The sequence below is a fragment of the Platalea leucorodia genome (assembly GCF_965183815.1).
Source record: "Platalea leucorodia genome assembly, chromosome: 3".
Taxonomy (NCBI): Eukaryota; Metazoa; Chordata; class Aves; order Pelecaniformes; family Threskiornithidae; genus Platalea; species Platalea leucorodia.
In genome coordinates, this window is record NC_138825.1 from 37,917,360 (window position 1) to 37,931,045 (window position 13,686).

At 37.1% G+C, this 13,686-nt stretch overlaps 1 protein-coding gene across 1 annotated transcript in view; it reads left to right on the plus strand.

Annotated features, from left to right (window-relative positions):
• The window catches only part of STRN (striatin), a gene marked incomplete at its 5' end in the record, with an annotated part of 75,130 nt that overhangs the window by 15,375 nt on the left and 46,069 nt on the right, over nucleotides 1-13,686 (plus strand). Inside the window, 3 exons of the mRNA XM_082305743.1 lie at nucleotides 6,783-6,856; nucleotides 9,999-10,077; nucleotides 12,104-12,268. Of these exons, the coding sequence (XP_082161869.1) occupies nucleotides 6,783-6,856; nucleotides 9,999-10,077; nucleotides 12,104-12,268 (318 nt within the window). The remainder of the gene's footprint in view (nucleotides 1-6,782; nucleotides 6,857-9,998; nucleotides 10,078-12,103; nucleotides 12,269-13,686) is intronic.

Here is a 13,686-nt window from a genome sequence, read left to right on the forward strand (position 1 = left end):
GTGTTCTTGCAGCCCAGAAAGCCAACCGTATCCTGGGCTGCATCAAAAGAAGCATGGCTAGCAGGTTGAGGGAGGTGATTCTCCCCCTCTACTCTGCTCTGGTGAGACCCCACCTGGAGTGCTGCATCCAGCTCTGGAGCCCCCAACATAAGAAGGACATGGACCTGTTGGGGCAGGTCCAGAGGAGGGCCACAAAGATGATCAGAGGGCTGGAGGACCTCTCCTGTGAAGACAGGCTGGGAGAGCTGGGGTTGTTCAGCCTGGAGAAGAGGAGGCTGCGGGGAGACCTTATAGCAGCCTTCCAGTACCTGAAGGGGGCCTACAAGAAAGCTGGAGAGGGACTTTTTACACAGGCATGCAGTGATAGGACAAGGGGTGATGATTTTAAACTGAAAGAGTGTAGATATAGATGAGATATGAGGAAGAAATTCTTCACTATGAGGGTGGTGAGGCACTGGAACAGGTTGCCCAGAGAAGCTGTGGATGCCCCATCCCTGGAAGTGTTCAAGGCCGGGTTGGATGGGGCTTTGTGCAACCTGATGTAGTGGTAGGTGTCCCTGCCCATGGCGGGGGGGAGTTGGAACTAGATGATCTTTAAGGTCCCTTGCAACCCAAACCATTCTATGATTTTAAAGATATGCTCTAAGGTGTATAAATTCAGTAAGATTTCTTGTATTTCAAAACTGAAGGTGCTATTCCTGATTACTTAGGGATATCTCTAATACTTCATGTTCATAACCCAGATAAATTAGCAATTTGTCTAAAATTATCAGACTATGTAAATACATTTCCTTGTCCTATCAGAGAAGCTTTGTAAGATTAAAAAGAAATCAGCAAGCAAACTTCCATATTGGTAGTGATAAAGTCCCCTAGTTGCATTCAGTAATATCCACCTAAATTAAGACATTTAAATCCTCATGCAGCAGTCACTGTCAGGATTAGGAAAAAACACCCGGTGGTTTCTAATTAGCAGTTTTTACATAGGTATCTTTTATCTTTTCTTGTATTTTTTTCTGCAGTGTATGGTATCAGGCTTGGTTACTCAGGTCAGTAGGCTACAGTGAGCTGATGCGATCCAATTTGACAGTTACAGTATGGCTGTGCAATGGTTTTTAAAGTAAATGTGATGCATGTGAATGGTGTGTGCTGGAGACAGCTATTTATAAGAGTTTGTGGTTTTAAACAGCAGTATTATTTGCCAGTTTTTGAAGAAACAGTCTTGTATTTCTGCTGGAAATGTCTCCCAGCAAGTGTTCTTGCTTGATACTTAAGAGAATGGCAACATACTGAGCTTGGAAGCACTGCTGTCTTTCCCAGCATTTTCCTACATCAGCCATTGGCCAGGTCAGGCAGTAGTCAGTTGGGCTGCTGGCTGTTTCCACTGGGATCTCAGAGCTGGAAAATGAGATCCTACAAGGTAGGAGGAAATAATTTCTGGTTGAGTTAGGGGAAGGGTGGTGTGGGTGGGAGGGAGCAGGGAAGCATTCCTCTGTTCGTTCATTTCTGCCCTGGCCTTGCAGCACACCAGATCTTTCTTAGCTGGATGAAGTAAGTTATGAGTAACGGGACAGAATATGAAATTGTGGCCCAGAGTAGTCCATGTTCGCAATCCCCTCAGGAAACCGTGAGCAAGAAATGAGCGACATTGGTTTCCTCAGATACGTGCTTTTATGAGCTGCTGTTCTGTATAGTGGGTGTTCAGCATTTCTTTTCTCAAGCAGATAAAAGTTTTCAAAGTTTACTATAAATAACCAGCTTTGGAAGCATTGTTCTCTATTTCATGGCACTTACGTAATTTTATAGTAGGTAAGATAGAAAATGAGTTTTACTTACAGATTATCATGTTTTTCTGACAAATTTAGTTTAATGTTTGGTCTTTATGTTAGTAACTGTAAGATTACCTTTTTTTGCATGTATAAGGAGTCCAGTTATTTCTCCTGAAGAGTCTTAATACACTAAATAGCAAAGAGCTTAGGAGGAGAGGTAGTTAATAGTTAAGCTCTATCATTTGTTCAACAGCAGTTTTGATGTAGTTTTGCCAACATCCAGTAGATTGCAGTGTGAGGCTGTTCACAGTTGAGGGTTACTTTTTATTACTTTATCAATACTTGCTCCACCACCAGTAAACTGCATTGTTTTCCCATGGATTTTCAGGAGCTAGCTGATATGTAGTACTGTTCCTCTCAAGTGCATGTCCTATTTTATCTAGTCTAGCTCATGGCCTATCTTAACATATTTTAACCAAAGAACTGGACTCCTGAGCCGTGTCTCTAGAAACACTTGATTTAATTTTATGTTGTTTTCTGCACTGGTGTGTCTGATCAGCGTAAGACTGGCGCCTTCTCCCCTGGGTAGAATATCTCGCCGTGCTGTTCCTGGCAGTCGTTCTTGTTTATGTCTCTTGGTTTGGCGGCGGCTCCCAGATCTTCTACGGATGTTTTGGCAGGCTCCCTCAGCACAGCTGGATCAGATGCTTCAGGTCTGGCGACAGATATTTCCAAGAAATAGTGGCCTTTTTTGATCAAGATCAAACTTGTTTCTGTGTGAAGTATTCAGAAAAGTTTCACTGCTTTCAGTCTTAGGAAATTTAGAAGGATGAAAGCTTTTAGCATTTTCCGAAGCAGCGCTTGAAGTGTTGTGGCAGCCGTGTTGAACGTCTCCAAGCAGCGTCTGCATAGAAGACATGTAGTTTAAAGAAAATACTGCTAATCAAAAAAGAATTGTGTAATGAAGTGCAAAAGCCAGAGCAGTGGTAATATTCATACTTATCTGAGTAAGAGCATCTACCCGGTAACATGGTTTCACAGCGCCAGAATAGCTTTCTTCCAAACAACTTGAAGGCTAATTTTCAGATGGAAAATACCTTCTATAAAGTTGTGCCATTCAGCTAGTTATTTTTCAAGCAATTTTTCAGTCTCTGCATAATGTTAATAATTCAGATGTAATGTTCGGAAATTGAAGGTAAATCATCCAAGTTGAACAAGTTTCAGATAATAAAGGCTCATCTCTGATTTGTTTTCCTCCTCCTTCCCCTGCCCCAAAACCACTGTCCTTGTTTTTGACCAGATGATACAAAGGTTGGAGAAACTTTGATTTTTCTTTATACTTATTTACAGGAAAAATACATGTGCTCTTTTTTGTGATAATAGTATCTCACTGCTGTGATGTGTGAACTAGAGTTCAATGTGAACTGCAGCGGACCAGTTTAAAGCTGTTAATAAGTGGACTATGTGATTTCTGAAAAAGCGGATAAATTAAGCCTGACAGGTGGGCAGGAGATATTCTGTTATTGTTGAAATAAATTAAATATAAACATGCTAATGGAATAAGCTATATTCAGAATTTATATAGAAAAGAATTAAAGTTTCTTTTGTGAGAAGTTTCATAGCCTTTGATTGCAATATGTGTAACTGAACGGTCAAGACTCTCCCTTCTAGTCTTGGAGTCTGAATCATTGTGTTCTGTTCAGTATGCTTTAGAAAGAAGAAGATTGATTGTCTTTCATACCTGTGACATTTTCAACTGTTCCATAAGAAAGTTTCTAATAATAAATCTCATTCTTGCTGCCTGAAGAAATGTAGAAAATATTTCCTTGATGGACTGTTAGCTATCTATATTGATTTTCTTAAAATATTCCTCTGAACTTTAGAAGCTGACCATAGCTGAAGGTGAGTTCACTGTGTCAAGTACTCTGACATGATATTCACGTTTCGGTTTCACATCTAACTGGTGCCTTGCTCAGATACCTGAATTTATACTAGTTGATTCTAATTAATTCAGGTTTGAGTTTGGCATTGGGTTTTTTGTCATTTTGTGTAGGCAAAAGTCTATGGCTTTTTGGTGTTAACTTTCCCAGCAATATTAAAAATAAGGATTGCTTTTTGGGATGTCAGCTCTTCAATTGCCTGTCTTTGTTAGGACATGATTCTTCTGCTGTATCTGTATTTCTACTAGTCTCTGTCTGTGATATACAAAGTTAAATCTTCTGAAAGATGAAATCTTAGTCCAGCTTGGCCTTAAAATAAATTTAAGGGGCAGTGGTGTACAAGACCATGTAATCTAGGTTATCCTCTTGAAGTAAAGAAGAATAACAAAGGCTTTAAAAACTGTTGCATTATGAGGAGGATCCAGTTAAAAAAACCTGCTACTAATAGTTTAGAATGTAGATAGAATGAATAATCTCACTTTGCTGAACTGATTTTATAATGCCTTTAATGAGGGGGGAAAACGTCACTAAGAACAAAGAAGAATATTACTGTTGATTTAAGAAAGAAAGAAATTTAAAAAATGAGCATACATAGATGTAACACATTGGAATAAATATACTGAGAAGTTTAAAAAAATGCAGGCTGAATTTTTGAAAAATGGATTTTGGAGAACAGGTGAGAGATCTGAGTAATAGGAGAGGTATAAGGAATGATCCTTTCAGTTAACCTATCAAATATTTTTCTTTGGTTCTTAGGGTGAAAATTATTAACAAAGCTTTGTTAAGAAAATTAGTGAATGCATAGAGGATAATGGAACTTTATATAAAAGATCCATGAGCTAAAAGCAAATGCCTCATGCCACAAAACTAACTGCTCCCTGGAATTATTTGCAGGAATTGAGTAGGGCACAGTACAGGTCAGAAATCCAGCTTAAAGTGAAGTATTAATATTTGCTCACTTTTGATAAGTCAAATCAAAATGGATTAAACATTAGAGTCACTTGAATTGCTGACTGCAAAATAACTTGAAGTTTTTGACAGAGCAATGTTTAATGTTGGTGAGGTAGGTTAGTGACAGAGTAGAGCATTTCTTAGTTCTTGATTAGTCATTATTTTTTATTAGTGGTGGTGAGGGGAAAAGTATACATAACATCAGTATTTAGCAATAATGAAATGCAATTGTCTTACCAGGGTAACATTTCTCTGCCGGTGAGATGTAGGAAACAGATAGTTGGGAAAGGAAGGATAAGTATTTTGACTGAGCATTCAGCTTTAATTTGTTCTATTCTTGGTGGTTGTTTTCTGTAGTGACCAAAACGTTTATCCTTCACTTACTGCTGTTAGTACATTTCAAGTGCATCCTTTCTCCTTTCCTTGCTGGTTGCCGCTCAGCTGCGTTAGAGCTTAGTGCTCTAGCTTTTGAGGAGGAAGTCAGTTCCTTTATCTGTATTGCTATGCCTAAGAGGCATTTCTTCACTCTGCACTTACCCTTCTCATCCAGAATTAAATGTTTATTATAATTAAAATGCAGCTGGATTAGTAGGAAACTAGTACTGTCAAAACTGAAGCATAAGAACTATGAAGCATCTCTTCTTTCAGCACCATTTTGTTAGAAGTAATGAGTTTTCTTGATGAAATAGGAAAAGGTAAAAGAAAGCAGTAATGTAATGAAGATGTCTGAGAAGCAATCAAGAGGTGCGGGTAACTTGAAAACATTATCTACAGTCATTCTTGATACAGTCATTCGAGCTTAGCGAGCCTTGCCTCATACAATTATGAAGTGTCACACCCATTAATTTTTTCAAAAACAAATTTTAAGTGAAAGAGTTCCCTTGTGAGTAGTGGAGCTAATGAAGGCCATTTTCATGTTGGTATATGTGAGGTTTGTTTTTTTCTCTTTCGTCTTTTGTAGCCTGTATCTTGCCACCTTACACCTAGCTCTGTACATTAACATTGGAGCTGCATACATGTGCGTGCTAGTCGGTCATCCAGCTACTGCCAGGCTGCATGCCCAGCATTGCCCGAATTCTTCCCTGCCTTTTGTTCAGGATAGGAACTAGTATGAGTGCTGCTTTTCTGCTCAGTTATGAAAGTCTACAAGACTGTATAAGGAATCAGGTTTTTTTTGAGTCATTTAACTTTTCATGTTTGGCAGAAAACAATCATAGAGACAAAAATTACAGTGAGTGTGAGGGAAGGGGGGAACAGGTTGCGAAACTGGCTAAGGCTCTCTTTGCCTCAGTTTCTCTGTTACTGTGTGATAAGACTACTCTAATGAATCTTTAATGACTTCTCTGTGCATTTGTAGTGCTGTACTACTGTGGCATTATTTTTTGTGTTTAAAAGTCTATGGACACTGACTCTGTAGGATGAAGCTTTTCAAATTAAAAAGCATTTCCCTTTTCTAGCTACTCTTATTGTCATCATATAGCATGCTTTGTGGGGTTTATTGCAATAGGCCTTCCGCAGGCTAAATATTTTTGGAAGAGAAGTCTCCATTTTCAAACTTGGTCAAATGGCAGATCTAGCAGCTTTAAGAGAGACTGGTGTAGATGGGCTGCTGTCAGTGCTAAGTGTAATTTAGAATAGTTCTAACTGAGGGCCTGCTGCTGTTGGAAAGCACAGCATTTCAAAAAATAAAACAAGTTTGTGTAATTGAGTTGACAATATGAAATACGAAGTAGATGGCACTGAACTGACATGGACAGTAAAAATGTTTCATAGTGATGACTGAAAAAACAAAGGGGGTTGGGGTGGGCAGGGAAGCAGAGAGTAGCCCACGTCCACAGGGAAGGAACCTTTTCTGTAGCAAGAACATTTTGTAAAGTCTGCAGTCTACTGATCCCTGTGTTTCTTCAGTATTCACTCTGCAATTATGTGTCAACCTTGGAAAAAATAATTAAGCAAAATTATATATCTGAAGTCCTACTGAAATTATTTGTTTTGTTTTGTTCCTAGTCTAGAAGAAAGGAGTGGCTTTTCAAATGAAGACAGGTGACATTTATGTGTTTAGAGATACCCTTTAAGTGTTGCTAATAGTTTCTTTTTTTTTTCTCTTTTTTTTTTTTTTTTCCAGGGCTAAATATCACAAATTAAAATATGGCACAGAATTGAATCAGGGAGATATGAAGCCACCAAACTATGATTCTGGTAAGAATTTATTAAGAATGGGTTCATTACTGGCATAAAAGCTTAACTGTGGTTTGTGCAAATGCTGAAATGATAGTGCTGATAAAATAAGCCACTTAATGGAAGCAGTGGGAATAGACATAATTAATAAAGACTGTATTTTATTCTTGCAAAATTAAAAATATATGCTGATGTTCTGAAAGAGTTTATTAATAAATCAAATGAGTTTAGATTTAAAAAAACCCAAACCAACAAACTGCTCCAGGAGAAAATAATTTTTCTCTTCCTTAGTAATGTGTATGGATGTTTTGGAACAGGGAGATAATAGATTTATAGCTATAGAATCCTTTTATCTTTGAATAATTCTTCTGAATAAGAAGTTAATGGCAAAGAACATGAAATGTATAGTACATAATTTTTTGTTCAATTAACTCGGTGGTATTCCAGGAGAGAAATAATGCAAGTGCATATTAGAGATAAGTGAGAGTTTGAGAGCACGGAATTTACTTACAAAATTCCAATGATCATTGGAAATGCATACAACTAACTTGAGTGCTATGATGTAAGAGGACAGTTTTTCACCTTGGTCTCTGGAAAGCTGATTTGTTTTTCTAGAGGTTGCATCTTCTGCTTCACACAAATAGTTTTAAGCACTGAACTTGAAGAATTAAGAGTTTGAATTACTTCCTTTCATCATTCTCTCTATCTCCCTGTCCTGTCCTCAGAAAGAAAAGAAGAGGTACAAAGATCTGTTTATAGGTCAAAGCCCTTGAAAGGAGAAGTAATAGGTGATGATTTTTGTATCTCAGTCCCCTGCTGATCCTACTACAGCAACAAAACTAGAACCACCTTACATAAAGGAAGAATATAGAAAGTCTGCAGACCTCAGCTTTGTCAGTTGGTTTGTGGAAGGGATGGTGTGGTTTACTGTCATGGGTAATTCTTATCTCATTGGATTCAGACGGTCATTAAAAAAAAAACAAACAAAAAAATCCAATCCCACACCAACTGATGAAACTTTACACCAGGCTTTTCTTGTCCAAGATATAATGAATTTTTGAGAAATTTTATTTCACATTATTATCAAGGTTATTTCCTTAACTGATGAAATAGTTTAATTTGGTGTTATTAAGTGGAAGACCCCAATCTGTATCTGGACAACTAAAAAAACTTTGTCCCGATCATACAAAGATCCTAGACATCGTTGGTTTTTGTAATTTCTCAGGATGCAGCTATAGCGTGTTGCTCCAGTTTCCAGCTGAGGAATGTAGTGCAAGGCGCGGCTTGCCCAGCAGAGCCGTAGTCGGGGCATGACTTCTGCAAAGTCAACATGAGTGGAATTACCTTTGTTAAAAATCCATTATCCTGATTTATCCCATTGCATTCTATATATGTAGCTGTCAGAAATGTACACTTCTATATCAAATCTGGACTGATTAAAGATATACAGTTCAACTAGAAACTTTGTTATCATGGTCCTTTGGACTTGTCTTTTGATAGATACTTACTTGTATGTCTGTGACTTCCCCTCTACCCGCCCCTGTTTTTCTTGCCCAGTCAGGAAAAAATGTGGAAGTATTTCCAGTAGTTCTTCCAAATGGGTCCTTGTTGTTTGTTTTCTTTATGATCTCCTGGGGATTCAGTAATACAGTTTAGGAGAAAGAGTTCAATCTCCTGATAAAGGGATGCCTTTTTTTTTACACTCATCTGTAAACTGCCGTTACTGCTAGTGGTCATCAGTGTCGAGGAGACTAAGCAAAAGAGAATTCTTCCCTGTAGATATACTTAACAGTGCCTTCGGAAGAAGGGTTTTTACTTTCAAAAGGAATTTTCAGGCAGATTTACCTCAGTCATGTTTTAATTCTTATAGACTCGGCTTTGGTAGTTGTACATTGGGTCCAGCTGTGTTCAGTTGTCACCAGAAAATCATTGTGCAATTGATTATTTCCTATGGTTACTATTAAATGGATTTGTGAATTTGAGATGGGTAACATTCATATGGCTCTCCTTGTATGTGAATTCTGATTAGTCTTTGATCGCTTCTTTGGGTGGGTGGTGGTTTTTTTGTGTGTGGTGTTAATTCAGTTGTTTAAAGGTAAATGACTTCCCGGTAAGGAAAATAGCTTTCCCACATCACGTATCAGGTTACTCATAGGATTATACCACAGGTTTTTCTGGTTCTTAATTTTTGTTTACACAAGAAGATTGTTCATCCTTCAGTGTTTGGACCACAAGGGTTTCAAGTTTTGTAGAGGCTTTCATAGGTAATAAACCAAGATCTTTTATCTTGGGAAGCATATACTTATGTATGTCCTGGAGGAGGGGAAGAAAACTCCACCATCATGTGGTGTGAACCCATATATGGAATAAATGTCTAGCTGTTGCTTGCCAGCATTCAGATAGGTTTCTCACCACAACAGCCACATTTGTGTGTTGTGTGTTTTTTGTTTTGGTGGGTTTTTTTTTGTTTTTTTTTGGTTTTTTTTTTGGTGGATTTTCCTGAAGTAGTACTGTTTGGATACAAATTTATGGCTGTGGAAAACGTGGTGAAAATTTTTCAACAGTTTTTCGGGTTGAAAAATAAACAAACAACCCCTGTTGTATTTTTTTTTTCCTTCCACAAAACTAATGCAAACATGGATGAATTTAAAGTTGATGTGAGTAGGTTTGTTGGTTTTATGTTGAATGGTCAAATATTAAGGAAATTGGTTGGATGGTAAGTTGTAAATAGATATCATGCTGCAGTTGCATTTGATATTGTTAGCAGTTAAAGATGTTGGTATTCAAACTTAAATTATTAGCAGCAATTAATTGGAAGGTTAATGCAAAAATGGAACTCAAGATTGTCTGCGTCCTTAAAGAAAAAGGGGTAAGATGGGGCTTTTGGATGTGGGACAGAAGGGAAGGCACTGATGACTAGTGGAACTTGCCCTCATACAGTAGGATATACCTGACGATCTTTATGTGTGCGTAGTACTACAATTACGTGCTATGTGCATTTTTTTCTCTCTTGATTGATTATTGTCACTTTGAATCTTTTATTTTGTTATTAAAACATTCCTAATCATTTTAAGACAAATCACATTTGTCTTTTCAAGTGGATGGGCATCTTTTTAAAGTAGGACAAGGAAAAAAATGTTCATAATTAAATAATCTTTTCCAGATGAAGGGAATGAGACAGAGATTCAGCCACAACAGAACAGTCAGCTAATATGGAAACAAGGACGACAGCTGCTAAGACAGTAAGTGTTGAAAAAAGGACTCAAATAACGAATGCAAGGGAAAGAATCTGGTAATGAAATGTGATAATGGTGGTATTTGATTTTTTTTTTTTTCTGTTGGATTTTCTTTCAAGGAAAGTTAGTATATGTGATGAAGTTCATTCAGCTTCTGCTCTACTTGTCCTAGGTTTTTGAAAAATTTTAATGTTGCAGAACTTCAGATGAGAAGCCTTGTCAAACCACAAACACCTAAACTCCTTTGCTTTTCTTTCACCGAGTATAATAAAACAATCTGCTTGGGAAAACAGTGGGTCATGACACCTTGCAATTCTTTTGCAATTAAGAAACACACACAAGTAATTCTGTTAAGAGCTATGTAAAATAAAAATAACTGGTGTTGGAGAAGGATAACTTTTATTTTGGCCTGCTCAAGGTGCGGAAAAGACTAATATTTAAAGTTTAGACTAGAAATTTTCTAATTCTCAGTTCATCTCAATGAAGCAAATGTCTGTTAATCTAAATTAGTGTTTGAATTGTGGTCATAGTGAGTTAATTAATTTCCATGATATTTGGTCACATGTGTGGTTTTTTTGCCTTGGTTACAACCCTTGGTTTAAATTGAAGACATCTCTTAAAGACCTCTCATCAGAGCGTCTCTATCTGTTTTTTCATGCATTTGCCTCATCCCTTATGCTGATAGTTAGATTCCAAGGTCTTCTAATTGGCTAGCAAAACTTCTGCTTTCTAATTTTTTTTGGTGTGTTACAGAGGGGAAGGAGATAGTAAGGACAGTCTGGAGCTTATATTAAGGGACCTTTTTCCAAGGAATTATACAAAAGTTAAATTTGTCTGTTGGATGGCTTGTACATGCTTTTCTTTTGCAAGAGCTCAAATCTTTGCATGTATGTTGAATAAATGTAAATAAAGTGCTCTTGACTTGGATCAGTGATTTTGAAGACAAGTAATTCCTTCTCAGCACAATTCATAAATAAGTGACACGGTACTGAATACAGAATGTGTTATACTGATGGACTCTGTTTTGCATAGGTGACTTGTTTGATTTTTACATAGCGAACAATCAGCATTTCTCTCCTAATGTGGTTATGTGGAGGATATTGTTAAATAATTGGAGGAGAATGTTCTTGCAGGAGAAGTGCATGTCCTTGATTTGTAACGGCTGTTATTGTGAAATAGCATTTCCCCTCTTTAGAGTCCTCTAGAATATTGACCATTTAATCAGTCCAGTGCTCATGAGAAGATAGTGCTATTAACTCCATATTCTAGAGGAAAGGACAGAGGCCAGTTTTTAGTTGTTTGGTTGGTTTTTTTAATTAAATTAAGTAATTATTTCCCCCTGTTTTCCCCAAAGGCAATATGGCATATTGATGAAAGAGCCAACTTCAGATCTTGAGGTTTTCACACAAGCTAGTCCAGGATTCTTGCTGCCCAACCCTTATATGCAAGACAGATTAATATTTTGCAGACCCATTGCAGAATAAGGAAAAGGCAAGACAAAGATTTTATCAAACCTGGAGTGTTATAAGTAACAACTCTTACTAGTAGCTACATCTACAGAATTTGTTTTTATTACCTCTGTTTTCTAGGCTTCTAATAATGCTTATGTAAGGAACATATCTGATACTTCTTGTAAGGCTTCATGTGTAGTTTCCATGTCTTGAAGAATAAAATGGCCATGTTGTACATGCAACTGTGGTGATTTTTATAAGCCAGTTGTAAATATTTAATTGAAAGTGCTTTTCCATCCATTTTAGTAAATGAATGAATAACGTATTGTATAACCTCTGACTGCCAGGCTCTTTGATTTCCCCCCCCCCCCTTCTCTCCATTCAGTGACTGTCGAGGCTGGTACTGCAAGAGGCGATCCCTCTGCAGCTGGTACAGGATGATTTATAAGCATGTTTCATTAGCACAGCACCATACTTTGCTAAGCTAAGGGGCTGAAGATGAGTTTAGTGAGAAGTTTTCATATACTGTTTTGAGTAAGTGAGATGTGCATGGAAGATTAGCATGAGTTCTGTTCCTACAGGTATCTACAAGAAGTGGGCTACACTGACACGATATTGGATGTGAAGTCAAAACGAGTACGAGCTTTATTGGGCCTCTCAAGTGATGCTTCAGAGAAGGAAAACAGAAATCAAGAGCCAATGGTAAATGGCACAGACGGCCAGATTAAAGAAAACACAATGATTGGGTAAGCATCAAGATGATATTGTTATCTTTCTGCATAAATGCACTTAATGGTGTAGACCAAATTTTTGTTCACTGAGAAGATTTCAGGATTTTTTCCCTAGTTGGAGATTAGAGCAATTCTAACTAATTTTATTGCATTAAGCAATAAGTATAGACTTAACTCTTGATTCACAGCTTAAAAGCACCATAAGTTTGTTTTTTTTTTCAGTTGGATGGCAGCACAAAGTCAAATGAAGCCTCTTTGAGATACAATTACTAAGTGGTTAGAGGTCAGCACTGTTTCAAATGAACAGTTTATTTGTGTTGCTGGAAACTTTACTGTATCAATTACAGACTTTGCTCTTCTGGTCTGTGCTGACTATGACATGATAATCTATATGAGATATAGGATTTTTTTGACTGGATCTGAAAAACAGTCCCTTGTTACATTCTGATTCCTGTCGGTTTTTGATTTTCTGCTAATAGATATATACATATGTAAATGTGACTGAAATGTAAGGTATTCATTTCTATCTTTCAATATTTCTAATACTATGAAAAGTCAGTCAAGGAGAGTAAAAGCTTGTTGTGCTTACTTTTGCTTTTAAGTAATGTTGAAAACATAAGAGGCTTTTTTCCATTTTATTCTCTTTTCCATGCAGAGTTTAAAAAAAAAAAAAAAGTTAAATCTGAAACTTAACTGTAGAGGCTTCAGGAAAACAATCTGTTTGTTCTTGTTTAAGATATTGTGGTTGTAAAACATGAAAAATAATGAAAATGATGCAGAATTTTTTGTCTGAACAATACATGAGGTACCTGTTCCCAGTAGTTTGTGCTGCATCAGCAAGCACAGCTTTCCTCAAAGATTCTCCTTCTTTTTTCCTTTTCTGTACTGATGTGGCAAAATTAAAGACCTTTTTTTTTCTAAGGTCTAATACTGTTATATGACACATTCTGTCTTTTACAAAACATTTGTAAAATTTCATTATACCCAGCAGATAGCTGCAGCAACTTTGGGCCAACAAGTTACGTAAGGGCAGAAGTTCATTGTTATGTAATTAAATTCAGTGCTGTGAGGTGGAAGATTTGAACGTATGAAAAAAAACCCGCAAGCTGCTAAAATATATTGTGCTGCTACGTAGTTGACAAGCCATGCCATTTATGTACAGCAGCTTTGTTTTTGAAGAAGAAGGAAAGCTTGATAAATTACAATAACAATTTCAGTTCGATTTCTGGTGAAGGGGTCACTTCATCTCAGGGGAAGCGGGTAAATAAAGCTCCTCTTCTTACACTTTAAAGTTTATTTAGATGTGTTTACTTTGGTTTTGAAACAGATGGATATATTTATAAGGTAGCTATTTGATGGGTGAAATGGTTGGACGGTGGTTTTGATATAGCAGTTTTAGATACATTTGCATTTCTTTCCTGTCTACTTGCTTT